This window comes from Stigmatopora argus, chromosome 7 (genome assembly GCF_051989625.1).
Source record: "Stigmatopora argus isolate UIUO_Sarg chromosome 7, RoL_Sarg_1.0, whole genome shotgun sequence".
NCBI classification, from domain to species: Eukaryota; Metazoa; Chordata; class Actinopteri; order Syngnathiformes; family Syngnathidae; genus Stigmatopora; species Stigmatopora argus.
The window spans coordinates 9,343,880-9,362,764 of record NC_135393.1 but is presented as its reverse complement, the minus strand read 5'-3'; the positions used below and the strand labels follow the sequence as shown (position 1 = coordinate 9,362,764).

General features: G+C 38.7%; 1 protein-coding gene across 6 annotated transcripts in view; it reads right to left on the bottom strand.

The window, feature by feature from the left end:
- Window positions 1-2,363: 2,363 nt before the first annotated feature.
- plppr2b (phospholipid phosphatase related 2b) overlaps window positions 2,364-18,885 on the bottom strand; it is a 41,703-nt gene continuing 25,181 nt past the window's right edge. For 3 of the 6 annotated variants that reach the window (XM_077605454.1, XM_077605455.1, XM_077605457.1), the window contains 5 exons: window positions 9,340-9,460; window positions 8,019-8,269; window positions 5,923-6,099; window positions 5,724-5,860; window positions 3,294-4,772 (listed from right to left, as the gene is read on the bottom strand). In XM_077605454.1, the coding sequence (XP_077461580.1) occupies window positions 4,670-4,772; window positions 5,724-5,860; window positions 5,923-6,099; window positions 8,019-8,269; window positions 9,340-9,460 (789 nt within the window). In that variant the 3' untranslated portion in view covers window positions 3,294-4,669. Of the gene's footprint in view, window positions 2,842-3,293; window positions 4,773-5,707; window positions 5,861-5,922; window positions 6,100-8,018; window positions 8,270-9,339; window positions 9,461-18,885 lie in introns of those variants that run through there. The other 3 variants (XR_013301048.1, XR_013301047.1, XM_077605456.1) reach the window with 3 other exon arrangements.

The following is an 18,885-nucleotide window of genomic DNA, read 5'->3' as shown; positions in this document are numbered from 1 at the left end:
AATGACTAAAGAAATAGTTCTTATCTTTTTTCTTTTTTTGCACAAATACATACATTTGCATACAAATTTCATACAAAATTGGTATACGTACTATTATAATTTTTAAAGGGTCTAGATGTGTCAAACCGATTCCGCCGAGGGCCGCAGTGGGTCCTGGTCTTTGTTCCAACCGATCCAGTGCCGACATTTTAACCAATCAGGTGTCTTCTAAAATAAGTAGTTCTGACTTTAATTAACTGATTACACTTGCAAAAGGTATTCTCTTGTTGAGTTGGAATGAAAATCTGCACCCACTGCGGCCCTTTGAGGACCGGTTTGACACCCCTAGAGGGTAGTATTAAAGATCATGGAATGAAAAAAATATGCGTCAACTTTCAAAAACTCCAAGTTACAAAACCACTTCTGGAACATATTGTATGTAGAGGTACCTAAATTTAAGTTGGCGGGTCGGCAACCAAGTGATTGATATGTCAGCCTCACAGTTCTGTGGATGTGGGTTCGATCCCAGGTCCAGACCTACCTATGTCGAGTTTGCATTTTGTTCTCGGGCATGGGTTTTCTCCGGGTACTCCGGTTTCCTCCCACATCCCAAAAACATGCAAGGTAGGCTGGTTGAACACTCAAAATAGCGTATTGAGTATGACCGTGAATGGTTGTCCGTCTCCTTGTGCCCTGCGATTGGCTGGCCATCGATTCAGGGTGTCCCCCGCCTGTTCCCTGTAGTAAGCAGGGATCGGCTCCAGCACCCCCCACGGATCTAGTGAGGATAAGGGGTTCAGAAAATGAATGAATGAATCAATATGAGTTTGGGTGCCAACATTTCTCCAACTCTCACTTTTAAAGTTTAATATTAAAATACATATATACAAAAGTGGAGTGCTGTTGAGGATGAAACTGAGGCTGTAGTTTTAAAAGTGACTCCTGTATGACTAAATGTACTGTAATAATGGTGTTCTGTGCATAACTTAAGTGAGTCATGCTCTAATTGGTCAGGAAAGGGACTTTTTGTTGCCGCTTACAGGATTGGGTAGCGGGCGACTGGCAATCAGGATGCAGAAATTGTGTGTTGTGTGTCACTGTTAACAAGAGGGACAAATAGGAACAGAGAGAGAAAGAATGAGAGAGCGAAGCAGGTGCATCACTAATGGCTTTTTAAAAAGGTTACAGCGCAGAGCTCTTCTTTTCTAATGGGGCTCCGGCTGTGCTTGAGAAGCAATTTCCGGAAAAGATAATGTTGTCGAGAGAGTGCACACTGTTCTGTGTCAGTGTGTGTGTGTATTGTTGTTTACGAGAGTGACAAACACAATACCAAACAAGAGAGGGAATTGACTTTCTGCATTTTAAGTAAACTCTGCCATCACGTTGTATTTAGTACTAGTTTGATGAATAATGTCAGTAAGGGAAAAGTGATGTTGTTTTTTCAACCATTTTTTCCTTCAGTGACTTTTTAAACAAACCTAGAATATTCTGTGTGGTTTTAATGCGGGCTGCTCTGGTGTTCTCTGATAAGATAGTGTGTTAAACACTGTCACCTGCTGGTTTGTTGCACTCCCTACACAATATCTGAGAAAACTGGTTAAGCATCCAAGTTGGCCACTGGGAGGAAGTATATTTCACAAATGCATTAAAAGCTACACTGCATAATTTACCATGCAAAATAAATGCAAAATATTTGTTCAATTTTTTTGTCTGTCTTTTTTGTGCCCTGCGATTTGCTGACAACCAATTCAGGGTGTCTCCCTCCTGATGTCCGTAGTTCGCTGGGATAGAGTCCAGCACCCCCATGACCCTTGTGAGGATAAGCGGTACAGAAAATGAATTAATTTGTTCAATTTGCATGTTGACACAACCAGCTATATTTTACCTAAAGAAATACAAATTACAAATACAGTTTGATGTTTTTCACTTGTTCATTGCCTAAATATTTTAGACAAAACTTTTTAAGTGACTATATTTGGTCATTAAAACAAAACAAAATTTACATGAATGCCTGATGTCCACTTGTAGGACATCAAATTATAAGTCAAGTAGACCCCAATTTTAGCATTTAGTATACAAGTCTTCCCTACCTGACCCAAAATGTGATGTAGTATACCTAAAAGGTAGGCAAAAATAGCTTGTTTATCACCTGATCAAATTTTTTAGACCGCAGGAGATACATTGAAAATCTGGTAAAAAGTTTAATTTTATGTAAGACATTAAAAGGGTCATGTCACATTGGAAGGTGGAAAAAAAAGTGTTATTCTCTTGAAAATTGAAACAGTGGCATGATAACTATATTCCACCTAAAATATTTTCTACCTGGCACAGTGGAGGGGGTCCATCAGGAACTTGGGTGCTCTTTCATTCATTGGAACACTTCTTCAGTTGGCAAAGGGTCATCAAATAATGGCTGGTTATATGGAGACGTTGCATCGGTCAACTGTAGGTAACAGCTGGGTTATTCAACGGTGCAGTTCACAATGTTTGCTGGACCAAGGACTTCTTCAAGGAGAATTACAGAATTCTTTCGGACCAGCCAATATGGTCCCCTGATTTCCGGAGAGAGCATTTGGGAATGGATGGCAAGGGAAGTTTATAAAAAAAAGGTTATTAATTCCAGACAGATGATGGCCTTTGTGTGTCTAAAAGATGATGACATTGGTTGGTATTTTACATTTCAATCATTTTAAATACGATTGTGTTTAACAAATTGACATATCAATCCACATTGAGGTGTTGGCACACCCCTACTCTGTATCCATATGCATCACCTCAATGACTTTTAGATCCATTCTTCACTTTAATTGAAGTCACCACAGCTCAGAGAACTCTGTCTTGGACCCTTCAGTCCAATTATTACTGCAGGGGAAGAACATGCATATAATAATTTGGTTGTGTGGTAATTGCTGTTTATTTTGTTAAATACAAATCACATTTAACAAGAAAATGTCAGACGTTAGAGTCCTTCATCCTTCTATTGTGAGGAAAATTTCAAAGGAAACTATTTAATCTATGTAGGTATTCTGAGAGGCATAAATATCCAATAAAAAAAAAGTATATAGCTTAGTTCACCAAAGCTAAGTAACCAAAGATCAACAGTTGTGCTGTCATTTCCTGTTTGGATTAACACACACGCACAGTTTAAAAAAATGACAACATAGTAACAACACGCATCCATTATTTTCTATACCATCTGGTAATTGGACCCAACCAAGCCCAGCCTATTTTGACCAAGCCAATTGAACAAAACATTTAAACAAACAAGTTAGTCCTTTTCATAGAGAGGAATCGTAAAAAATAAAATAAAATAAACTGTAGCGCACGCACACACACACACCTTGGCATTTCCTGTTTCTTAGTCAGGGTTAATATATCTTCACAGTAATATTATATTTTAATGTAGCGTTAAGTGTAAGAAAACCTCTTATTTTAATGTTCCAAACAGATTCTTGCCATTTCCTTCACTGTAGAGGCCTCAGGTCGAGCCATTGTTTTTTTTGCTTGGTTTAATATATATATGCTGCGGTGAAGACAGACTAAAATGAAAAGGACATCAAAAAGAAATATCCAACAATAAATATGTGTGTGATAAGCAGGTGTCCCTGACTGGGCTAACCTTCTAAAATAGTCAAAACATCAGTGAAACAACACATGATATTTAACTTGCGTGCAGCAGAAATATTAAAGTCAATAATAAATACCGACTTGCTGGCTAAAAACAATGTTTTGTTCAATGTCTATTTAGATGTTCAGTCATCAATCATCCCCTTGTTTTTAGGTGTGTACATGTGACCTTGGGCAATTATGCCATATTGTTTTTGGATAACAATTTGTGAAGTGGGCTACAAATGTTCCATCACATCACTCAGTGCACAACACAATAACAAATTGACAGCTGGTCAAATACTAAATCAGAGCTAAGAATGACAAAAGTGCTTTCCACTTTCCTTCATTTAGGCTCCTAGTATACTGCCTGTAAAAGAAGGTACTCTAAGACTGACGTGAATTCACCTGTTGCCATTCATACACCGAAATGATACAATTGTTTCCAAATGAACATCATTTTATACTGTAACTAAATAATTATTTTTCACTGTGCATTTTATGACATTTTTGTTTAGCGGTATTCATCTCAAATACAGTAATGTGCCATGGTGCAATAAAGGCTTGAAAATACTACTTCAGCAACTCATACCATGTTTGCACGGTGTATTTTTTGACATAAACATCTTTTTTTTTCCACACTGAACTGTCCTGAGTGTAAGAAAAACATATCCAGTGGAAGATCCACTGGGCTTATTAGGCTTCCATCCCAGTCCTCAAAGCACCTGCTCCACTAAGTTTTGATCACAGTTCGATTGTAAGGAGGCAACAAATGTCAAACTTACTGTGGAGTCCTGGTGGAGATGAGAAAATTTGAGGCGAAGTATTGCTTCAACAGAGCTGGCATCAACGAGCCTTTCTTCGGCTCTTTTGCTCCCGAAGGAGGAGACTAAAAAAGGACTAACAAGAAAGAAATGGAGCCGCCAGGCGCCGCTTTGCGACAGTTTGGCAGGCTGACCACGTACTTGCGTCGACGCTCTTCCCGTGGACCTTCACACCTGTGTGGACTTCACCCGGCGGAGAGGAAGGCGCCCCCCGTGGTGGGTGGGACAGCCTGACTGGGTGGCGCCATCATCAGTTCGGTCTAAACAGAGCTGGTGAGGCACCGCCGCAACGGCTGGTGCACGGGGGTGGCGTGCGGGATTGGCTGATGGTCATGTGATCTCAGAATATGGTAGCCCTGGAGCCTATACAGAAAAAGAAGGAAGAGGTAAAGAGTGTAAAATAGTAGGATCTTTCTTTACCTGTGCCCTTTGCTGTCAAAGATTTTGTGCACCACTCAATTCAATTGAAAAAAATAAACGCCTTACCTCAAACATTTATTCATAAAGAGTAGGTTCTACAATATTTGTCCATATTTGAGTTGCTGGTGAGCAGGAGCTTATCCTAGTTGATTTTGGGTGAGGTAAGGTTTATCCTGGAATGGTTTCCAACTATTTGCAGGGCACGTATAGAGTAGGAAACATGCTCACACCTTTGCAAAAGTCTACCCTAACATGTAAGGTTTTGCAATTCCTATTAGGAGTTTTCTTAACTCTTACATGGCACACATTTAATTCACTAGTTTGTGAAATATAAGGTCTTCCCGATTTGAGTGTATTTGATGTCAATCGCCTACAATGTGGTAAATACTGAGAAAAAACCCTAAAAAAAACCTGTTTGTTTTATGTTAATTTCATTAAAGAAGTTTTAATTAACATTGTATTGATTTATAAATGTAGAATTGTAAAAATTACAAAAAAATATAATATTAATTGGAAAAAAAATACATAAGAGTTGCAAATAATGTTTTTTTTAAATGACTAAATTAACTAATTTGCACTCGGAATGATTAACGGTGGTAAGAGTCCAGCTGAAAGGGTTAAGGAGGCCATGTTCTCAATAATTTGTACCTTTTGTTTTTGGACAGAAGCTTTGTAAAAAATTAAAAATAAATCCCAAAACAATTGGACTCTTGGACAATTTACAGTTTATAATTAACTTGACAGGAATCTGAAACATGCGAGGAAGCCAGAATACCTCGAAAAAAGCTGAGGCAAAGCTTCGAGAGAACTTACGACTCCCATGCTGACATTATGGGAATTCATATTCAATTTTTATGTCTACTTTCCCCGCCCCTTACCTGAAGGCCACTTAACTTTTCGAGTGGACTCTCAACGCGGGGCAAACTGAGCAGAGGAATTCCAGCTGGCATCTCCAAAGTTTGCGGAGCTGAAGGCGGAATGTTCTGCATGGCAGTTTGGGCCGGCCGGAAATTGTTGATCACACAAGAAACCTAGAAAAACAAGATCAAATTTGAAACTAGAAGGAGGAACATCCCACAATCTCTCTCCTCACCAAGAAGGCAGCGATGGCTCCGCCAGTGATGAACCCAGCCAGAACATCGCTCCAGTGGTTCCTGTGCTCCGTCACCCTCACCACGCCCACCAGCACGGCAAGTGATAGTAGCACCAGGCACAACGTTGGCTTGGACAGACGTGTTCCCTTAGTGCGGAAAACCAGGGTCACGTACATCTGGAATAAAATGACAAGCGGAGCTGAATTGACTGCCGCAAGACGGTGCATTTCACACAGAGATGATTTTAATAACTTACTGAACTAATCATGAAAAGAACAAATTTACCACTTCAGTTGTTAACAGCAGCAGTCTGCACATAATCATTTGCTATTGTGAGTGTGTTTGGGTAAAATCTACCAAGTGCTCGTTAGGAGACCATTCTTCCACATAAGGGTAATTAAGACATTTCTTTGCTTTTCATGAACCAAAACATATTTCTGTGGGACCATTTACATTGTGTGTGCTGACTTTGATGATTAAAAGTAAAAGATGGAAGGCAAATAGATGGGTGTGGAGGCTTAGTGGATGGGGGTCTAAGCCTTATATGTCCAGAGAGAGCATTGGAATGCAATTCAGCGAACCAATAAAACTGCAGAGGAATCTGTAAAAATCCCAATATGCTCATTGTAAAATTTAAAAAGTAATGTGCTCGAGTTTTGCATCACATTTTTCATTAAAGGCATAAATTTAGAGGACTTGTTGGGAAAGACTAAAATGTAAGCTATTATGGAGAATGTATATTATACACATAATCCATAAACTATTAAATAAAACAACCATGTAAGCATAAATCAAATTCTTCTGGATGTCTGCTTAACACCTATTTAGTCGACCTTATTATAAAATGCCCCCAAAATAGACACACACACATCACACCTACAAAATAGGACATTGCAAAAAGGGAGAAAAAAAACTAGTGAAACCCAACAACAGCAACGCTAACATTCCACTGGGTGACGCTAAAGTATATGATTTGGTCTGAACTGACTGAGGATGAGTTCCAAAATAAATCAGCATACACACAGGTAAACTGTATATTTCTACTGTCCCATAATATTCGACCAATGGGGATTCGATGTCAAAAAGACATGTGAGACCTGTTTTAAATAGTGATAATAGAAATCATGCGGCCCGGCGGATGAGTGATTAGGACATCGGCCTCACAGTGGGGGGCCTGGGTTCAAATCCAGGTCGGTCCACCTTTGTGGAGTTGCATGTTCTTCCCGTGCCTGTGTGGGTTTTCTCCGGGTACTCCAGTTTCTTCCCACATTCCAAAGACCTGCATGGTAGGCTGATTGGACGCTTTAAATTGTCCCTAGGTATGAGTGTGCGGTCGATTGGTCGCCGGTCTTTTGGTCGCCGCTCTTTTGGTCGTCGGTCTTTTGGTCGTCGGTCTTTTGGTCGCCCGGACCCAAACAACGGGCGACCAAAAGACCGGCGACAAAACAAGGTAAAACAACACGGTCTACGCATCAATAAAAGCCAACAATGGCCCTGAGCAGTTTCACTGAGCCGACGTGTGTGTAAAAGAGTTTGAATGTACATGCGTTGTCCCCTTAGGAAGGTACGTCAATCAGGGTCTTAACAAGTTCTCCAACAAAAAACAATTAAAATACGGGAAATCTGGAGCTTTTCTTTAGCCTAATAATTAATAGGGCATTAAGTATGACTAAATAATAATTCGCAGTTTGTATTTAGGGAATTTGAGCAAGGATTTAAATGGTAATTATCAATAACCTTCCGGGCGACCAAAAGACCGGCGACCAAACGACCGAGTACAGTTGCATGTTCTCCCTGGGCCTGCATGGGTTTTCTCCAGGTACTGCGGTTTCCTCCCACATTTCAAAGACATACTTGGTAGGCTGATTGGACACTAACTTGCCCCTAGGTTTGGGTGTGACTGTGTGTGGTTGTTGCACAATGAACCCTGGCCACCAATTCAGGGTGTCCCCCGCCTCTGGCCCGAAGTCAGCTGGGATAGACTCCAGCACCCGCCGTGACCCCAGTGAGGATAAAGCGGTCCAAAAAATCCAGGGTGGAAAAAGTTTTACTGTGATCTCAGGGTGATATGAAAAAGGAAGAACTCTTTAGTTACCACAGTGTAGATGGCTGAGTAAAAACTGAGCGCCGCATCTTTGGAGGGAAACGATTTACGAGCAGACACCACCAAGAAAGGGTTCCCCGTGCAGGCGCGTTGCTCGGTGATGTACTGCAGTGAGGATTGGCAGCCAAGCGCCGTGTAGTTGGGCTTGCAGGCGCTCAGAAAATGAGGTGTCTGGTTCCCCGTAACGACTTGACCCGCGTTGGCAAAGATGGTGGTTGTGAAGAGGCCGAAAGAGTAGACGCCTGCGTGCACAAGAAAAAGAGGGACACATGATTGGTCTGGAGAGATCTAGAAGTCACCGTGACTTGTGACAATGCTGAGAAATATCAGCGTATATGGCACACTCTTTACTCTGAGCAGATACTAAACAATCCTAGAAAAAGGGACAAATAAATTGTTTTAAAGTTTAAACTGTTTCATTCCACTCTTAATTGAACCAGTCAAACTGAAATAAAAAGAATTAGACATCGTATATTTAACAAAATCAGGTTAAATTGCTGCAGTAAATGAGTAGACATGAGAAAATAATTATAAAGCAAAATCTCCATTTTGGTGCCCAATTATAAAAAGTATTAATTATTATAGATATATTACTCCAGTAATTATTATATAAAGCTTGTATAAATAAATAAACAATAAATATTACTCCAGTAATTATTATACAAAGCTTGTATGAATAAATAAACAATAAATATTACTCCAGTAATTATTATATAAAACTTGTATAAATAAATAAACAATAAATATTACTCCAGTAATTATAATATAAAGCTTGTATAAATAAATAAAAAATAAATATTACTTAATTATTGATTATTATAGATATATTACTCCAGTAATTATTATATAAAGCATGTATAAATAAATAAACAATACATATTACTCCAGTAATTATTATATAAAGCTTGTATAAATAAATAAACAATAAATATTACTTAAGTATTGATTATTATAGATATATTACTCCAGTAATTATTATATCAAGCTTGTATAAATAAATAAACTATAAATATTAATCCAGTAATTATTATATAAAGCTTGCATAAATAAATAAACCATAAATATTACTTAATTATTATAGATATATTACTCCAGTGATGATTATATAAAGCTTGTATAAATAATATCAAGAGCCACATTTAAATCTTCCAAACTAGCTCTAACAAAATGTTGCAATAAAGCAATAGCCTTTTTTTGCCTTATAAACAAACTGCATGACTTTAAGCTTCAGTCCCCAAAAATGTAAACCCCTTCTGAGTTCAACAAAAGAGGTGGTTCTATTTTTATTAAAAAACAAAAAACAAGCACTGACCCAGAAAGCGTACAATCCTGCGGAGGAGCGGGTTGAAATAGCAGCAGTCTGCGGTCACGATGGTTTTTTCCTGTGCTCCCTCTGACTTGACAAAAAAACTGGTCACTTCTCCAATCAGAATCTGGGACAGTAAAAGAAAAAGAGAAAAAAGACAGAGAGAGGGACAAAGAGCATGTCACTCAAATGGAGAGAAAGCTGTGTGTTTAAATGCTGATGACCCTCATTTACTACTCTCTCATTTTAATGTAGTGCACTGCAAAATAATTCATGAGTTCCTCCCTCTCCGCCTGGCAGCAATTATGCTGAATGTTGCCTTGACCTGCCTCATTTGCGTTTTCTTGTCATTTGTAAGCTTTAGTAAAAACCAAACTTGACCAATTACTCACTACCAACCCTTTACATTTCATTTCATTAGCCGTTCAACATTTATAGCGATGTTTGCCCATTGTTATTGTTCAGACCACAACGGGGCGATTTATTGGTCACAGCATTAAACTTTCAACTACTATTGTAGCTTCCCAGCTGCTACTCTCAGTAATTGCTCCACTTAGGTCTAATGTTGACTCAATTGATAATCTAATGAACAACTTTAATAACACTTTGTTTAATGCTCCTCTAAAATCCAGATTTTGTTTCTCAAAGAGGAACAATTCCATTTTTACAATTTGGTATTTCAAGGGATGCTTGGCAACCCTACCCACATCTTGTGTGCTAAATGTAATAAAATGTATCTAAAAGTTCATTTTCAAACAATTATTGACTGTATTTTCTAGACTATAAATCACATTTTTTTTTTCATAGATTGGCCGGGCCTGCAACTTATATTTATTCTCTCTGACCATCAAAAACCAATTTTTTTAGGCTATAGTTATAAAAAAAAAACAATTAATGTTACATTAAGGGTTGCCTATTTAGCCTATTGTTCTACATTAGATTTAATTTAATTTAAGGTATATTTGTTCTTGGTTTCTGATCAGCTAAAAAAATGCCCTCCCTAAACTGTACTTTTTCCTCTTCATTGTGCATTAATTGGCATATGCGATTTATAGTCCGAAAAATACGACACTCTTTGTAGAATCCATACCTCTGTTCTATAGTGAACAAATGGGTTGAACAAAATAAATTCTATCAACACAATCTAAATATAATTGAACTATTGTAAAGTTATGGCCAATGAATGAAGAGGGTATGCAATGTGAAAAATCAGATTTGAGGATTTTTTTTATCACAAATATTCAACTAAGCACCATCTAAGCCCATTGTTTCTCTTAAAACAGCAGGATAGATGTAGGTTACAAGCCCATAAAAAATGGATGGCTCACATTTTGGAGTGGCAGATGATGCTAATGCAACACAAGTAGCTCACGTTGCAAAAGTGTGAGTGACATACGGATGCCACCACAAGAGAGCTGCTAATGAAAGGTTTACCGAGAATGCTGGGGCTTCACCATAAACGAGGTGTTTGGGACTAGTTGCATAAAAAGCAACACTAAAGTCATCCAATACGAGTATGCTCAGATCAAGCCATTGAGGATGTAATTCCCTGTACAGCACCTAAGATGTCTGTACAAACACCTGAAATATCCTCCTGATGTGCCAGAATATATGATTAAGTATGTTTGTGTTGAGATCATTAAAATTACCAGGGTTATTATACTTTTCCTAATGCCTGCAATGCATTGCTGATAACAATAGATTTGCTTTTGCTCTAGCAAAGGATTGCTTCGCTCAAATAAACATCCTAAAACAAGTTCCTGAGGGCAGAGACAGTTGCAAAAGCATATTGCCACATGAAATGTTTTGACACATATGTATCATTTTTCCAGTTACATGCACACACACACACAACTTCACTGGGATTCGCCCACGCTTTCTCCCCCGTCCTTTAAAAGTAGACAACTTTTTGTAATGAGTGACCTCTGAAATTGATAAGGTGAACTAAGGCTTCAGAATGCTGATGAGAATTGTCTTGTTAGGTTTATTTCATCCCGTATTCGGGACATTTCTAGGTTGCAGTAGCAAGACAGACATAAGACACACAAGACATTGTAGACCTAGGTAAGAAACTGGAGCCATACACAGGAGGTCTACAAGTTGACCTTGTGCAGTCTGAGACTGAGGTTACCACACAGTCCCTCAGTAGTCTGGAGGTTTTAAAGATCATCTTCCTTGGCTAGATCCTCCTAAGTTGTCCTATCACCTAATCAGCAGCAGCGGAGAGGCCAATGGGAGGCTTCAAAGCCCCGGCAGTTCTTCCATCTGACTGGGGAGAGATCTCACGCGCCCATAACAATGATGGAATGCTCGGTCTGGAGCGTTGCGGCCATATTCCGTTTTCCTTCTATTGTGAACTATATATGTATTTGTTTCTATCTATATCCTCCTAAGAATAAGGGTTTTGTCTTTCCTAAGCCGAGCATTTGGCCATGTATACCCACCATTGTGATAACCCCATTGCATATGCTCCACTTGTAAACAATCTTTGTCTTTTGAATATAGGAAGTAGTTGTTGCTATCTAATTCACAGAGGGAAAATAATCTGAAACACTTCCCGAGTAAGGATGAAGCTGACGTCTTCTTTGTTTAGAGAAAGATTTGAACATTATCTTGAATTGACAGTGACAGGTAGACTTTGCAGGTTTCAGCGAGATGCAGAAATCACAAAATTTGCGTCATCGCATTGTCTATGCATGATGTTCAGGAAACGGTGTTCAGACATTTAAACGGATAATTCCAAATGTCTAAAAACTAATAAACTGTGTGCAGAGAAAGACGAACAGTTGGATGTTGAAATACCAGTTATGACATGGTTCATAGTTTACCATTTTAGTACTTAACTAATTTATTATGCATGAAAGAACTGTTCAAAACACTTAACCTTCATCCCAATGAAAAAAATGTAGCTGATGGAAAACATATTCACATGCAAGTTCAAATTGTAGTTGACATATTTTGACAGCAGTGGTGAAAGTGTAGAGAGTGTTTAACTTATTTTCTCAAAAATGCTGGGAAACAGCCATTTTTCAAACAGCAAAAAAGTGGCTAAATGTCTTTTTGGGGGGGACGGGGTGTCTTTTGTTGGTGCAGCAGTTTGTTCAAAACAGCAAAAAATGTAGTTGGTGTATAGAACCAACTACCGAGGTAAATGGTTCATTTAAACTTTAAGTTGTGCCAGTTTGGGAAGGTCAATTTCACTTTTCTGGGATCTTGTTCTTAAAGGCTCTCGGAGTCAAAAAGGTTACCAGCTCCTGCTGTATAGCGCATGAACAATGAGGTCAACAATTTTAAGTAGACACTTAATTTCTTGCCTGACAGAGATGCGAAAAAGTGTATTTGCCACAACTCACTTTACAAACACTCAATTACAAGTACACCGCCACATCTCGCTGTGAGCACGTTCGATTGCGATAACCCCCTGCTAAGGAGCCACTATCCCCCCCTCTCAGCCTTGTATTGAAAAGTTTGCCATATCAATACTCATCCCTTCTCATATTCATCTCACTCAGAAGGTCATTCGTTTCTGACTCAGTGAGCACTCACTTCACATTTAAAAATGAAAAAATATTGACAGCTCTTTTTTTGTAATTTGGATTAGTAAATCATTTTTGAGACACAATCTCTATAAAAAATAATAAGAACTCAGATTTAAGGTGGGATTTCCAGTTCTGTTTTTGTAAATCCTGCCTTCAAAACTAATCTCTTTAGTTGAAATGATGTCATTTTACACTGTCTTGTACAAGTGACATATTTCTCTAAAAAGAGTGAAAAACAAGTTATATGTAACCTGAAAGGCTACATCAAATATCAAATATACTTTATGTACTTACTGTGAGGGATATAAAAACATGTTGTGTACTTGGAATACAGCAAAATGTTACTTTGAATTTATCTTGGACATCTTTAGATCTCAGGTTAGATTGACAAGATCTAAATACCATCTAAAACTTTGTATGTATTCAATATGTATTGTTGTTTTGTGATGAAAGTAAAAGACCTATTGCCCCCTTTATTATACCATCACAAGTACTGAAATCACAAGTACGGAACAATGAAATGTTTTGTAGTCACAAGCTGATTAGTCACCATTAACATAATATTAACACTAATGTAGATAATGGAGGAGACAGGGCAGGAAAAATGCCCGGTCAACCGTAAGGTCGCCCCCTGGAGCAAAATTAAGAAAATAAAAGGATAGATGGGGGACTTGCTATTATGCTAGGAGAGAAAAGTGTGCAAGAAAAAAAACTCAGCACATTAACAGACATTAAAATGCCAAACATCCTCTTGAATTATTAAAAATCACCTGCTATCCCCAAGTGATATTAACCTTGTGCAGAGATCTCTAGTTGTAATTGACTTCTATATCGTCAACAGAAACAATGAATATACACACACCCTTCAACTTAATAGGGGTCCGATGTGTATCTGCAAATTTTCCAAATACAGTCTCACTTTTCATATTATTTTTGTCAAGAAATTTGGTTCAATTGCATTGACTGACTGGTGGCTTGCATCATTTTTAATTATTTAATTTAATGATTCAATTTTGAACCTGACAAAATTGCAACATGAAAATAATAAAAATAGAATTACAGATTAATGACACAAAAACACTTGTATGAGGTATACATGACAACGACTCAATCCGTAAAACTCGGTAGGAGTAGCTCAATTTTTTTGTTTGTTTGTCTTTTTACACAGCAGTTAAAAATAAATAAATAAAAGGAATCGACCACATTTGTAGGTGCAACACATACATCAAAGCGATAAAGTCAAGTAGCACACGGAGAACAATAAAATAAAACTCCAAAGACTGAGCAGCTCCTAATTGGCCTTCTTTTATGTTGTAGCTTTTATGGTGAGGTACATATAAATGTAACTTTGTGAAGAGATTCCAAATAGTGTCACCATCTGTTGTTTTATCAATACTGAAGGTATTTTCAAGCAAAATCTGCTAACTTAAACCAGGATGATTCATAGGATATTCAAAAGGTACTCTCGCACGCTCTCTTAACAACCGAATGTTGATAATAACAATAGCTACTTTCTAACTTTCTAACTTGGCAGCCCCAATTTATTCATTCATTTATCTTCCATATCGCCCATCCTCGGAAGAGTTGCGGGGGTTGCTGGAGCCTAACCCAGCTGTCTTCGGGCGAAAGGTAGACTACACCTTAGACTGGTCACCAGTCAGTCGTAGGGCACACAGAGAGACAAACGACCGTCATATATCCGCTATGAATGTAATACTCATCAATCCGGGCAAGATCCAATTGAGACCTTTTTTTGTGGGAGGAGCCTTCAAAGATTGTACGACTGCTGATTGGGCAATGGCCTCTCTCGTCACACTCGTAAAACGTTGTTTTCTGTCCAAAAATTTTTTTGTGTGTAATTCTTTGCATTAAAAGTATTTCAGACAAAACATGGGAGTTTAATGCTGTCAGTGGCAGTGAGCTCATACTTCAAAATATATTCATTTTAGAAATCTCAAGGTTTTATTTTTTTCCCCCCGATTCTGATATTCCGAAAATGGTGTGATCGGGCCCGATTTCCAATCGCGTGATTGGATCTGAGACATCTCTAATATTAGGTAACGTGTGCGCGTGAGCTGATGCTTTTGGATTGTTACTGTCGTCACTTACACCCTTAAAATTAGATGTCTATTTACACCATATTGGTTGAATTGTATCTGTCGCGGTGTTAAATGCATTATGGATGGGTTTATAGGCTGTATCGTGCAGGATTCTTTGGATGCTCTTGATGGGTTTGCATGGTTGAATGGTGGGAAAACTGTCTGAAGAAGCAAAATAGAAACTTAGCTCAGAGAACTGTGCAATGTCTTTACACACAAAGATACACATGGCCTCACACAGCAGTGCCGGTAACCATGACAATAACACTACAGCTCCATTATCATCACCGACAACCTCTTCTTGCATCTCCTATCTGTCTCTCCCTGCTTTTAGTCGCTGTGCCAAGGAAGCTTTCCTGACTCTTTGTGGAAGAGAAACTAGGCTACTGGAAACATTGTAATTATTTCAGTATTTATTTCCGAGTCTCTTCATTTACTATACACTCGCTCACCACTCTCAGAAAAGCGGGGAGATTACTTTAGTAGGAGCTACGACCCCATTACTCTTTGCCCCCATTTCTTGATCTCCTTTTCCTTTTCCTGTTCTTCTCTCATCTCATCTCCTCTCTCTCCTTCTTGAATTATCCTTCACTTCCTATAAAATGGTTGTGTTTTCATCAAGGGTTTTACATTGGCCCTGTGTGGGAAGAGCTAATCTTGCAGTGCTGTGTGAGAATTGCCGGATTAGAGGGTTCTCGGAAAGTGTGTTTTACGGGATAGAGAGCTGGTCAAGCATATCGTCAAGGGGTAACACGGACGGCTGTCTTCATCTCTTCGGGCTCTGTCTCGCATGACTGCCAATGACGGAATAAAGCCATGATTATCCTTCACTATCCCACTGCTCTTCTTTTTCTGTTTTCTCTTATTTTTGCTTCTTTGCAAAGAAATAATTGTTAACAACATTATCTGTTTAGTCCAGCTAATTTTTCAACTTCTGTGCAAGCACAGAAGCCTTTCATTTGTAAAGTGCTTTCCCACATTCTCGATAATCAAAGCACATTTACATCTCATTCGTATTCTGATAAGGCATCATTAGGAGCAAAGGGGGTTTAGTATCTTATCTCGCATTATGTCACCATCCTACAACCTAAGAGAGTCTCACTCACTTTAGCAGAGACCCAACAAAAGAATAATCCCAGTTACGAAATTTTTGTCTGGGAATACGAAAGAAAATTCAAATTACGGAATACGAAATATAAAAAATTCAAACGTGTGCTCGGCCTCACAGCCGCCCGAATACCCTGAGACATACAGCAATCCCTGCAACCCTTGCTAGAATACACAGTACAGAAGTTGAATGAATGAATGAAAGTTTTCAATTTGTATTGTTTTATTCATTCATTTTTTTTCTGTACCGCGGATGTTTGTGAGGGTTTCGGTGTTTGGTGGAACCTAGAACATCTGACCTTGGGCGAAAGGCAGACTACACCCTAGCAGTGGTCTCAAACCGGTCCTCAAAGGGCCGCAGTGGGTGCAGGTTTTCATTCCAACTCATAAAGAGGCCACCTTTTCACCAATCAGGTGTCCTGCAAGTGCAATCAGTGGATTGCAGTCAGGTGCTTCTTTGTATTCCACAGAACTCTCATTGGTTAAAGTGCCTTTGCTGGATCGGTTACAACAAAAACCTGCACCCACAGCGGCCCCCGAGGACCGGTTTGCCCACCCCTGGTCTAGGATGTCAAACTCATTTTTTGGTGGGGGCCACGTTGTAGTTTCGATTTCATCCAGAGGGCCAGTATGTCTTCTAACTAGGCTGACAAAATTAATTGATTAATAAATTGACAGCTTTTTCCAACCGTGCTGATCGATTGATCATTTTTGGATATTCAAATTTGTACAAATCGTCTGCAATTATTGATTTAAAATGAGTAAACACAGGAAATATTCCCTATACATCTATAATCTTCATTTGAATTTGATCATAAAACAGAAAGTTGGCACTCATGATTTACTTTCTCAGGCCGCACAAAATGATGCGGCGGGCCAGATTTGGCCCCCGAGCCGCCATTTTGACACCTGTGCCCTAGACTGTCGTTTGATTTTTATCTTTTTTTTTAAATCTATTTTTTGTCTCTATATATGGTTGAAAATGTTATTTAGAACCTGGTCTAAACCTTCTAACCCTATTCTCTATATTTAAGATGTTGGTATTTAATAAAGCAAATGCCAGCATGTTAAAATTACAGTACAGTATCATTTTCAATTCAACTAAATGTCCATTAATCTCCTTAATCCTTGAGACAAAAAGGTCCTCATCCTCACTCCAAAACCCACCACAGAAAAGAAACGTCATGGCAAATGATCTTCTAAACATTCCACTGGCAAGAATAAGAAGGATGGGTTTCAATACAAGACACAAATCGTGTCTTCCGCTCTGTAGTACTTCCAAGTCTCTTCTGTCTGTCATTCAACATGGGACTCCATTATTCATGAACGATTCTCCCAAAGCTTAGAAACAAGCAAACTTTTCGACTATTTGCATACGCGCTTTGGGCGGATATGTGTGTGTTCATGTGTAGTGCATTTTTGCACATCAGGAACGTGATGCAAAGCTGTTGACAACTGCAATCAACTAAAGAATAGCACAGATGACGATTGTCACTATTTCTGTATGAGGGTTTGCCTGTCAATTTTTTTTCTGAAAAACCTAAATTAAGCATAACAACAGAATAGAAAGGGCGCTTGACAGAAGCTATAATCATGCGGGGCAGACACATTGTAGCATCAACATACGTCATAATTGTAATCATTTTATGTATCTGCAGGAGCAATGTCTGGCAGAGCTATGTTATCTGAGCAGGAAGGGAAATAAAATGGGTTTTTCCTCATTTGTTTTTGGCCACAATAAACTCGTACAATAACTTTGACGAAATTTACTTTCACATCAAAACCCATCTATTGGTCATGAATTTTCAATATTTGTGGAATTATTTGCCTAAGATAACAGCTGTTTAATGTGTTTCCATTGTCAAAATCTGAGGACAGACAGCGTTTGTTCAAGCTTGTATACTTGGAAATTTGTGCCAATCGGAGAAGCCCTGAAGTGGCCCTCACTATCTTCACACAATGCAAAAAACACAGAGGCATCCAAGCACAATAAAAATAGTTTACTTTCAGTTTGTTATGGTATGATATGACAGAACAATTTCAAATTATGCAGCCACAACTCTAGCGGAATAAAACCTGGCACATCCGGATGATATGGTTTGCCGCCATCATTTCCCACTATCTCTACAGTCATGGAGATGCATTATTCATGAAGGCCCTTCGGAGGCTTTATCAGTCAACAACGAATAAACTAAAGAAAACTTTGCCTCGTTATGTCTTCATTTTTGAGTGTGCTCTGTTACTGATAAGTCGCTGATGGTGAAGTGGTACATTTGCTTAGATTTGGTTCAGGCAGGCTAGGTTCAATTCCCACTCAGTGATTGTCTATGGGTCCTGTGACTGATCAGTTCTAAACTAGAGAAGCATTAACAAAAAATGGTGGATGGATGTTTTCCCCATTGTATACTTTCTGGTTCATGTCTTTTCTACTATTGTTGTATGGGAAAATCTTTTGTAATTGTTTCCATTTCTTTCATTGCATCGTTGTAGCGTGTGGCAAAAAAAGTGTTATTTACATGGAATTGTATTGTTTTGCAGGTTTGGAGGAGGAATTAATGAGGCAGATGGTGCTCTCTTCCTGAGTGGTAAATTGATTTTATGAATTCCCACGGAAAGCGACTGCAAAACAACAAAAGCGATAGCTGTGACCTATTAGGAGATTCAACCCAGTGTGGAATAGCCCTGCAGATAGTGAGGATTTATTAGCCTCACCTCGTCTTTAAAAGTTGACCTGTGAATCGTGATCCAAATCATATCACCAAATATGAGACAATACACACCTCTAGTTGTTAGTGAAAAAGGTCTTT